The sequence below is a fragment of the Telopea speciosissima genome, unplaced genomic scaffold, assembly GCF_018873765.1.
Source record: "Telopea speciosissima isolate NSW1024214 ecotype Mountain lineage unplaced genomic scaffold, Tspe_v1 Tspe_v1.0853, whole genome shotgun sequence".
Classification (NCBI taxonomy): Eukaryota; Viridiplantae; Streptophyta; class Magnoliopsida; order Proteales; family Proteaceae; genus Telopea; species Telopea speciosissima.
The window spans coordinates 1-12010 of NW_025318189.1; the positions used below are offsets into that span (position 1 = coordinate 1).

The 12010-nt window shown below is 38.4% G+C and overlaps 1 protein-coding gene across 1 annotated transcript; it reads right to left on the reverse strand.

Annotated features, from left to right (window-relative positions):
• Positions 1 to 40: 40 nt before the first annotated feature.
• LOC122648351 (general transcription and DNA repair factor IIH subunit TFB1-1-like) lies at positions 41 to 10123 on the reverse strand (the record flags this gene model as incomplete). The annotated part of the gene is made up of 7 exons (XM_043841581.1): positions 41 to 278; positions 351 to 478; positions 599 to 655; positions 1157 to 1280; positions 9485 to 9550; positions 9673 to 9828; positions 10028 to 10123. Coding segments are annotated over 7 exons (858 nt in total), but the record flags the coding sequence as incomplete, so codon positions are not given.
• Between the last annotated feature and the right edge of the window lie 1887 nt (positions 10124 to 12010).

The following is a 12010-nucleotide window of genomic DNA, read 5'->3' on the forward strand; positions in this document are numbered from 1 at the left end:
TGCTGAAATTAGAATCTGTCCTTTATACTGTCTTACAGTCGTAGATGTCAAGTTTGTACAATGACTAGGAGCAGGCATGTTTTTACCTTAAGAGCAACTTCAGGTTTAACTACAGGATCACTCAATCCTGCTGCTCTCATCTCAGAAATGAGCTCCCTAAAAGAACCATATGCCTCCTCTGTGCTCAAGGTACAATTTGATGGCCTTGTTCCAGTTACTGTGTCTCCTAAAGCTTTAAGCGCATTAGCTTGTTGGGAATCAAAGTACTCTCGAGGGTCCTGATCAGGAAACATAAATTAAATATCCATATGGTAATGAAATTGCATGTAGGTCATGCCAAGAAAGCATACCTTTATACAAAGAGGTGCAAATGGAAGGGTTCGAGGTGCCTGAAGATCCTCAATCTCAGTCATCCGAGAAACTCTCTCTAACCGCTCCTGGTTTGCATTCTCATCACACGTTTTGGTGGCTAGCTCAGCTGTGAAGAATTATCAAACCACAATGTACATATCAATGTAATGAACAAAATACAAACAGGATAAATTGAAATTTCTTTATGAAAAGAAAAAAAGAATAAATAATAATTAAAATTGCTAACCCTGTTTGGACCTAGCAAGTGCTTCAGCTACAGTCCTTGTGTCTCCTAACTCCATTTCTACATAAACACATTGATACTGTCAATTAAATTACATTGACTGGAGAAATGAGGACCCAAAATTTTACATACTAATACAGAATGATTAATGTTCACGAAATATGCAATTTCAATAGGAATTCAAGACGATCTTTAATGTAGTGATCCAACTCCACCTCCTCAAGGGAAAACAGAAAGCCAAAAAAAGAGGTGCCGCCCCAAAATAAAAATGAATGGTTACTGATTGAATATAATAATTGTTCAACAGTACCTTTTTTTAATCTTTTAACCAGGAGGCAGCACCCTTCGCCGAAATTAAAAGGGTGCCCAAATCAGTAGCCAATGTTTATTTATAGAAAGATATATTAACAGCACCAAACAATGAAATGCATTTTATCTGTGTTCAGTAAGTTCCCCACTCCCCCCCCCCCCCATTGACAGAAAACAAGAAAGAAGAGTAACAGCAATAAATTAATAATATTTAAATCAAACATTGGGACAGAGAACAAAAGCACCTCCCACCTAAAGCTCTTCCTTCAAGAACAACTGCTGCATGCCGGTTAAGGTCCTGAGAGAGAGTCCTTTTGTATAGCTCATACTGTGAATCAGTAATCTCCTTAATACCATCACGCAGAATTCCATGGTCCTACATGTCAAACAAAAATAAGTAGATGGGTACAAAGAAAAGTGGAAAAATGAGCACAAAAATTTGGAATATTTAGCTACACACAAATGGGAAGAGTTAGGTTATTCAAGTAGTATTACCAATGTTTACTTCTGTTGATTTCTTCTTTTGGAAAGTTATATGAACTTCTGACAATAAATACGAGTATAAACCAAATTGAACAGCCAATTAGGATTCATGCAGCTGACCCTAATCAATTGGGAAAAGCTAGTATCTTAACAAATTAATTATTTCCAAAACCCTTTTGTTGCTCAAAATGTGTCTATATAATTCTATGAATCTTCGTTTTCTCTTCCTATTATGATAAATCAAAATTTGTAAAGCAAAGGTGAGCTACCCTGATGGAGAAAGCCTTAGGATACTTTGCAGCCTACAAGAGAGGTAAGGCCATCAAAATCAGACTCCCTGAACCCCTAAAAAGACATAATGATAACTTCTCACACTGATCTGATGACTTCAAGATGGATATCACAGAACTCCTTCTAGATGGAGGACGAAGATATGATGAGCTCGTTTTTGCTGTGATGTACTCTGCGGGTTCGGAGTTTAAGTAAATAGGCATGAAACAGCAATCCAAGGCTGACCGTAGCCTTACAAGAAGAAATAGAAAAGAGAACGAGGAAGAAGGTATATTGCCAAGCTCATGCTCAGTGCCAAGAAAATTGATGCAGATAAGTCACCTAGAGGGCTTATTTTAGTGGAAATAAGCCTTGGGCTGGGTTATGAAGGAATTGGGCCTTTGATTCCCTGTGTTTTCTTTGTAACGGGCCAATGGGCCTAAAAAGTGGGTACAAGGTAGGTATACAGGATTAGGCTTAGTAGTAGCTTATTAGCTTTACTTTCATTCCTAGTAATTAGGGTTTAAAGTATCGGTGCGTACCATACTATATTGGCTGATACATCTTGGTATCGGTCGGTGCCGATACGATACATACCGATGCGTATCTATTTTTTTTTTAAAAGCAATGTAGCGACTATATCGATATGTATCGACAGATACATGTCGATACGATACAGCCGATATGTACTGTTTTCAATTTTTTATTATGTTTTTAAATGTATCAGTATGTATCGGTACGTATCGAAATGCATCGGTCAATACATATCGATATGTATCGATACATATGCCTTTTTTCATATTTAACACCAAACATGAACCAGAACCCCCAACCCTCTGCGTCACGAACTAAATCTCAACTTTTTCTCCCCACAAAATATGTCGGGTCGGGTCGGATCCACATTGCACTCGAATCCTTGGAATACAAGACATACTCAACATTTGAAGGGAAAAGGTAGGTTTTTTGATCTTTTGCTTCAAATCTTGCATTTCAGTTCTTTTTTTTTTTTTTGTTGCTATGATTCAAGGAGAATAGGTTCAACTAACTATCAGATACATGCTTTGTATACATTTACAAAGATTTGATCTCAAATCCACCATTTTTCACCCAAAACCGAAAATGGCTTCCTTAAGGGTCAGTATTGTGCTTATGTTCGATCAATACTCAACATCATCCTAGTTGCTCTTATTCTTGAAGACCCTTATAGACATGAGTTTGATCCATCCCGACATTCTTCATGGCAATAGAGTGACTCTGCATGTAAGAAATCTTATCTTTTATAACAATTTAGAAGTGCCGCACTTGTCTGGTTATACATTATTCACAATTCTTAGTGTATATGCATGATATATGACATATATTGCTTGTTTATATTGTTTTTTGAGTCCAAAAATGTATTTCCATGTATATTTTGACCATTTTCATGCATTTCTGCACTGATCGATACGTATCTCCGATACGTCTCTTAAAATTGCCCAACCGATACGATACCCGATACCGATACTTTAAACCTTGCTAGTAATAGTATGAAAAGTTATTTAATAGTTGTTTTTATGTTCAGCTAAGTTGGAAGCCCTCCTATTCATAGTAGGAGTATATCCAGCTTTACCAGTTTGATTAGGACTTTTGATTTCATTCTATTTAATCATTGTAAGGCTGCTAAGCCAGATAAAATTTTGATTAAGTAAAGTTTTGAGTGCTGTTTAGCCTTGAGAATCTGTGAGAGTCAGATTGGGTAAGATACCCAAGCTTGCGATAGGCTTCTTTCCACCTGAAATAGGTCTCTTCTTCTTCTTCCCTTCTTCGTTCTGTTTGTACTCTGTTTTTCTGCAACTGAATACTGTTTTGAGTTCTGTTGATTACCAAGGCTGCTGGATTGTATTAAATCACTGATTTCAAGAGGATATATTATTCTTCAATCTATATCAGATTCCTAACATCAGGTAAGGTCAGATCAAAACTTAATTTCAGATTTAGTAACCAGCGGATGCTCTGTTTTCTCCCCTATTTCAGCATAGTTTGGTTAGTGAATTAAAACTGAATCCATAATCTGATTTGTCTCAGCTTTTGTAACATCAAACATAGTTCTCGGTTTCCAAGGGGTCAAGACGACATCTCATACGAGTTCTAAAAGTGCAATTTCTCGGTCGAGATCTCGCCAAGATCTCGAAATCTCGACCCAAACTCCCTATCTCTTGGTATACAGACACTTATTTATGCCAAAAATCAGGACAAACACTTAGGCACCGCTTGATAACCTTACCAGAAACTGTTTCTGGTGTTTTTTTATTCTGAGAAACAGAAAAACACCTAAAAAGTGCTTGATAAACAGTGTTCCATAGAAATTGTTCTCTGGTGGATAAATCAAAATTTCTGCTCCCCACAAGACTTTTGACAGAACATGTCCAACATGTTCTGCATTGCTCAGCACAAATCTATCAAAAGTGTGCCCGATAAAATCGATCGACCAAAACCTAAACACTCTCTCAAACGTTGCCTCGACCTAACCACTCTCAACACTCTCAAGCTCCAACCTGCAACTACGGGAGCTTTCAGAGGCTGCGGTTAGAAGGGGAAGAGAATCAAACCTGCAACTACAGGAGCTTCCTCTCAAGGTACTCTCAACTCTCTCTCTCTCTATCTCGCTATCTCTTTCTATCTGTCTCGCTCTCTTCCTCTCTCTCGGGAGTAGTTGTTAGGGTTTGTCCCTCAGTCTCTCTTTGTCTACTCTCATAATGTACAAAGGGAAAGAGAAGGGGAAAAAGAAATCTGAGATTCAAAATCCTTAAAAGATGGAACTTGAAAGACTTGGATCGGCTGTGCTGATGAATGATTCTTATGCTTTAGCGGAGTTTTGATTGTTTTTTGGGGTTTTTCACTGAAGTCGAGGGGAAGGAAAGGGATGGTAAGATTTGGTGAACAGTTATTTGGGGCTTCGGTTATCTATCCTATTTGCAAGTTCATTGGTAGGGGAAAAGAGGGTGGAGGATCCAGGTTTCAGTGTTTTCATTGGAATTACGCAAACATCGGTGTTAGTTTCGATTTGGGTATGATGCTTCTAGGAAGATAAAGACCAATTTTTAAGTAGTTTCCATGTTTTATCGAGGAGCCCAGATGAGAATGTAAGGCTCCATGGCATTCAGGGATTGAATGCAGAGAGTTTCAGAATTTGAAACAGTATGAGAGAGGGAGGGAAGACTTAACGCAGGGATTCCCTAATGCTATTAACCAACCAAACTTTCCATCTATTGTTGTTCAACCAACTGAGAAGTATCACACTATGTTATACGAATTCTCAGTGGAGTAGAAAGTCATCTTCAAAGAGGTATACAGGTGCACAAGTTGGGGTCTTTTCCTTTTCCTTCATAGTGCTCTGTTTGCATTTCATGTCTCCTTTGAACTTCTAATTGATAGTTTGACATCAAAGAATATTTTAGTTAGTGAAATAATTTTCATTGAACGACAGCGTGCACTGCTATTTATAGGACGGGGAGTCTTTATAGTAGCCAAAATTTTCATAATCTATTCTTCTTCATATTCTGTCCTTTTAGGAATTTGGATGGTAGAATTTGTCTGTTTATATCTTAGAAGGGCCTGAAAATTTACCCAAACTGTGGAATGCTTAGATCAGATCAATTGAATTTGTGCTCTTTCATTGATGGGATGCTTATTAATATCCACTGTGAACAATTGGATGCATTAAAAGTGAACTAAAACAGAGCTTGGGGATTGGCTTCTCATGCTTGTTTTTGGTTGGTTTGAATTGCTCATTAAGAATAAAACTACTATGTGGGCATGATTTTATTCATGGAACAAGTATAGAACAAGTATTCCAACAGCTTTGCCCTGGTTGAGTTCCTTTCTAAATGCCAACAGCTTTGCTTCTCTACATTTTATTCTATGTACACCATGTGAACATTGCACAAATTGATCTTGGATTAATCTTCTATTTCATTCTTCCCATAGACACCATAATGCCAGCAGTAGTACTGCTGTACCACTGTCCATAAGAATTTTCCTTTCTTCCCAAGAGCTACCTACTGCCAATACCAAGAGCCCCCCCCTCCCTCCCTCCCATTTAATCCTCCTCCCATTTGTTAATGCACCTATGTGTTCCTAGCTTGTGGACATGCCATGGTGCATTGGCAAATTCTTGCTTGTTTGGAGGGTTTTTTTTTTTTTTTTTTAAATTAAACTGTTATATAAGTGTTCTTAGTAATTGGCTGGACTAGGGACTCTATCAGTCCAGCCTTGCTTGGATTATTTTATTCAATTGTAATTACTTAATACACACCTACACTAGAAAAAGAGAAATCAATAGCTTGAACCCCTTTGCCAATCTGAACACCACAATTAGTACTGATTTGAATGAAGAAAAAGGGAAAACAATAGCTTGAACACAATTTTCAATGAAGCAATGGATTTGCCAAAATGGTTGTTGTTTCAGTCATTAAAATAGGTGAGTCTTTAGCTCAAACGGAAGAGCACGTGGGATTACACCCATGGGATGGTGGTTCGATTCCACCAGGACTCTAGAACAATTTTTCCTTTCATTTTTATCTAAAGTACATTATTCAAGACAAATATTATTAAAATTGGTCACATTACATATTCCCAGAAACAGATTTTATCAAGCATCAATGGTGTTCCAATTGTCTTCTGGAAACATTTCCAGAACAGGTTTACCAAGCGGGTAAAAAACAGTTTCTCAGCAAAGAAAATGAAAAAAACTGTGCTGAGAAACAAAAAAATGTTTTGGAGTTTCCCAGCACATTTCCAGAACAGAAACACCTGGTAAGGTTATCAAGTTGTGCCTTATTTGTGCCTAAAATCATTGAAATAAATGTTTTTGTATTTGTATTTCATTTACTTAAGATATTATTCATAAATAAGCAAATACCCCCTATTTGAATCTAATAAAAATAGTAAAAAAATCAAATTTCAAAATGAAAAAATAGTTAACCCCCCAATTCAAGAACAAAAACTGGATTTTCGGCAGTAGGTGCAATTTTCAACTTTCTAATGCTAGGGTTTTTCTCCAGGGTGCGTCTGTTTGTAACCAAGAAAGTTACAAACAGAATTTGTAACCAGACTATTTTGCCCCTGTAAAGCCATGTGTCAACTATTTAAATGGGTTAAAAAAGTAAATTTAGCAAGTTCTTATCCCTCCTCAAATCACCCTATCCTCCGACGGTCCCTAAGCACCTCCACTTCGCCTTCGATAACTTTACCCAGAGCTGCTTGCCCGCGTGAGCAACCAAGCTGCAAGGGAAATCCCCATGGCCACTGGTAGCTTCATGAATCAATCTCGGCTATCCAATTCTACCTCAAAAAAAAAAAAAAAAAAAAAAAAAAAAAAACCACAAACTAATTCCATGATCACCGGAAAAAAAAAATCCACAAAGAACTGAACGACCCAGAATTGAAATCAACCATGGAAGACTAAAAAATTAGATACCTAAAAAAGGATTTAAAAAAGAATCAATGGATATGGAGCCTTTAAGCCTTGGAACGAGTAAGGATTAGGTGAAGAGGGAGGGCTCCATAGATGTCCAGAATAGATTGGTACGAAGTGAGAAACCCTTGCTCTGTTATTGGCGGATATTGGGTTGGTGGGCATCTGAATAAGAGAAGTGGTATCCTCGGCATTCAGGGCGATTAGGGCATTTGATAAGATTGGGAGCATGGTGTTTGCAACGGACGAGTACGGGAAAGAGGTTGGGTGGAGGTTGAGCACGTAGTTGGAAGGCTTATTTACCCCACAAAAAAAACATAAAAATTGGAAGGCATCGTACTCAAGTGGAGGATTGAGGGAAGGCTTAGTAGAGCTACTGGCTCTGCGATCGTAAGATTGGTATCACCTTCCACTTGATTGTGATTGCTGATCAAACTCGCGATCTGGCGGCGAAGGGTTTGGTCATATCGGGACTCTAGAGAGAGAAGACATTAGCTTCCCAAAGTAGAAGAAGCGGTGGGAGGTGTCACCAATCCAGAAAGTGAGTTTTCTGATTGGAATAAATGGTAAGAGGTGGAAGATGTAAATCACTACAGCATTAGTGTGGTGGGGACTGGGGAGCCATATCCGGTGAGGAAATGGAAAGGAGGGACGGGGAGCCGAGATGGGAAAGAAGGGGAGGAGAGTGAAATTACCAAAAACAATCTTATTTTTAAGGGATGGGTATATCTATAATTAAGGATAAAAAAGGAAAACAAAAATTGGTTACAACAAGCGGTTGTAACCACCTCGGTTACAAACAGCGTTACCCTTTTCTCAAATCTAAAAATTCCATAAATCTTAATATGGTAAAACATTGCTAAAAAACAAAAGTGCGGTAGAATATTCATTTGTTTTGATGTCCAAAAAAATATTGTCATTTAGAGTGATTTTGACAGCATTCGCGCACACCAAATTAAGTTTGACTGGTACATAACTCCTTCAGTATAAATCAGCTTTAAGCAATCTTGGACTTGTTGGAAAGCTTTCTAATGCTTATTTAAGTTGTTTTACATTAATTGAATGTTTTGCTTGCTTTTTATTACTAAATTATGTGTAGAGTAGGGTATTTTAGTACGTCGTCGCCTACCAACCTAGGGTTCGAAGTGAAACTCCTATTTGGACTTTGTTTTTGCAAAATCTGATAGTGCCATTATGTTTAAATGGTCTAAAATAGGCTGAGTACTAAGTTTCAGACCCAAACTAGGTCTAAAACCCACCGAACCAGGTTTAGAGTAAAAAAAAAAATGCACCAACTCGACCGAGATCTCGAGATCTCGGTTTTTCCCAGGGTCGAGTTGGGGTCGAGTTCCAAGTTTTAGTACCTTGATATTAGAGGGTACTCCTCGAGGGACACTCAACCTTGTTTTGGTGGGCATCAGATCAGTTTATTGGTTGCTACTTAATAATCACCTCAAACCTGCAAATCCGAGATATCAGAAATTTGATTTCCTAATTACTTCTAATTAGCCATTAGGTTGGAACCATATTTTGGGGTTAGTTGAGTCTATCCTAGGGTGAAACTCAACTAGAGTTTTGGGGGTATCCGTTGGTTGGATTGAATTGAATTTCAGTTTTCCATCTCAGGGATCTCTGTCCATGAGATCACTGTTTCCTAAATTACTCCCAAACCACTCATCAGATCATTCCCATCTTTTGAGGGATTCTTGTCCTTCCTATTAACTATTGCTTTCTAGAGTTTGGTGTTATTCTGAGAGGTTTGAGTTTTCAGTCAATTTTCGGGTTCCTCCCATCTGAGTGGGGTTTTGTCTCAGGATCTTATTTGGGAGAGTTTTAGAGTTTTTCACACCTAACCCCCCCCCCCCCAAAAGAAATAAAATACTGGAGAAGGATTTCATGCTCTGCCTTTACCCCCAAGAAGAGTAGAGACATAATGATATCATCACACTGACTGAATTTCTTCAAGCCTAATGTAGCAGATCTCATTAAAGATGGAGGGAAATGAGCTCCCTTGCCCCTGTAATCCAGTTTGCTGGTTCATAGTTTGATATGAAGGTATTAAATCAGAAACTCTATGCAGATCATAGCCACAAAAGAAGATTTAAAAAAGATTGACAAGAGAACAAGAGAGATACTGAAGCTTATGGTAGGCATCAGGAAATAAAATACTAGAGAACAGTACTTTTAAGGGATTCAAAACCAGCGATCCAGCACCAAAAGAATACTATAGATGAGAAACCATAACATTAAGAGAAACCACAAGAAAGCATTGAGCCGAAATGTCATTATTCATCCCAGAAACAAGAACCTTTTAAAATAAAGATCATGGCATGGTAATTAAAGTAATGATGCAAAAATAGAATTTAATGTACCAAAAGATGCATGTAATCATCCCCTTCATCAGCTTCCATGTCAAGAGTCGGATCAACCCGTCTGATCTGCAAATGAACACTCCAAGAAAAAAGGAGGAGCAGAACATCTAAGTCAAATGATCAGTAAAGGACAAATGCAGCACAATAGGATCGTTCCTTTCCAGAATAATGTCTTATGATTAAGGCACCTTCTGCCGAGTTTCATTGGCCAAAATGTCATCATCCTTTAAGAAAACAGCAAGCTCCTCATCTTCAGCAGCCTCTGCTGCAGCTGCAACAGCATTTTTTGTCCTATGGAGATATTCAGCTCTACAATATTTTGTCCAGAAATCCTTTTCTGACAACTAGAAACCAAAAATTTAATTACAAGAGGATCCATAGGGAAAACAAGGGACCAAAACTTTCATCACAACTCAGACACTTCATAATAATAGGGCTCCTAGACATGTAATAAGAGGGGAGGGAAAAAGATAATAAAAAAATAAAGTATTTCCTCACAGTGAAGTGCTTGAAAAAATGAGAAGTGTTGAAAAAATTACTTACCTTGCTGGGAACCAAATTCAGAAATGCTCGGTGGACAGCTGGTTTTTCAGCAAATATCTGAGAATCACAATTACCAAAAATTCCAATCAATAGAAACAAGTTTCATTTTGCCAACCTCCAATACTTTTATGAGAAAGAGACTAGACTTCTGGAGAGGGGGGGGGGGGGTTGCTACAGACTGCATAATTTAGATAAGGGAGAGGATTTCCCACGACGTCAGTGTGGGAGGAATTTCCCACACCCACAGAGTATGGAATCATTCACATGGGGGCCACATGGTCAAGGCAGGAGAAAAAAAAACAAGAAAAAAATCCATATGAGAGGGCGATTGTACACTGGTGTAGTGGGAAACCTTTTCCCTTAAGAAAATTAGGGATTTCCAAATTTTAGAATTAGGTTCAGATTCTAGGAAATTTGGGAATATGGATGATGGTGTAGGAACAGAGAATCTAAGGTGTGTAATATATATTTATGGAATTAGATGTTTGGTTCTGGTTCTGGTCAACAGGTGAGGAAATCATATATAAAAAGCTGGCTGATGGATATCGATGTTTACGGAGTCAATTTAGGAACAGCAAGAAGCTTCCTCAAGGAAAAATGACTTCTTCAGTTCCACAATATCAAAGTTCCAATAACAAGAGCCGGCAACTCAAAAGAAGAAGAAGGCCTGCGTGCGAGTGTAAGGGATACCTCGACGAGGAAATTTGCTCATCAAACTCTATATATTAATACGATTTCTTTATTCGGTCAACAAAGCAGCAGGGAGGCGACCTCTTGTAAATGTCAACCCTATATTGGTGCATGAAACAGTACTTCAGGTTGATTTGCAGAGTCATCCCTCCATGCTCTAGAAAATTGGAAATATCCTTGAGACTGAAATGTTCAGAGAGCATGTAGTAATGGCACTGATCACCATAAATCTCCAACCTCTACTTGAGCAAAGATTTAATCTCAACTGATCCCGATGTCATGACAATGTCTCCTAGTAAGATCAGTCTCTCCATGGTTGAAGGGATCTAGGACAAACATACAGGTCGAATTTCTGCAAGATCTTCCCCCCCCCCCCCCCCCCACAAACAAAAAAAGGTGGGGGCTGTTCAGATTTCAGAGGAGAGAGATGATGGCATGGAAAGCAATCAGACACATCACAAAAATACATGTTTGCCGAAAGGTTGGACCCACCACTGACATGAGATGATGTTGCCTACAACAATCAACAACACAGGATACTAGGGAGAAACCATATGTCAAAATGCATCTCATATGTGGCCCATAAACAATAATCTATCCTCACCTGACAAGACATCTCAAGATTAATATTTGGTGAGCTTTGTTGGGGTGATTATTTGAAGTACCTAGCAGGAAATGATTTCAGGGTATTCACAGAGCTGTTTAGCTTGGTCCAGGAGATTCACAGCACTCCAAAAGGCTTCAAAGATGAGGTACTAGGTACTAAGAGAGAGCAAGATCAAAATGAAGATTCCAAGGAGGCTATGAAATTGCTAAAATTGGGGTATTAATAACAAGGGTATGACTAGGGAGTACCGAAGAATATAATACGCAGTTGCTTGATTGATCTCAAGAGCCTCGATAGTTGTTCCTGTTGTGAGCAGTGTTTAGGTTATTGGTAGTCTCCTGGGAGCTGTGATTCTCTGTCTAGACAGTTTGTATTTGAAGGTGAATTTTCCATTTTCCAAGTTCTCTTCTTGGGGCTTCTGTAGCTGAGTACTCCCTTTTGTTGATAAATTGTCTCTGCTAGGGTTTTTTTTAAATGAAATATGGTGGTTATGATGCTTTTGTTTTCATCCCCCCCCCCCGGTCTCTAGGAGCTGTCTAGCTTTTGGCTTTTATTGGGATCAGTTCAGGCTTATGTTACTTATGGAGAACTCTCCCTCCTATTTTCTTCTTTAATAGATTTGCTGACCAACAGAAAATAAAAATAATAATACAAGGAAACCACTAAAAAGACAAAACCATCATACC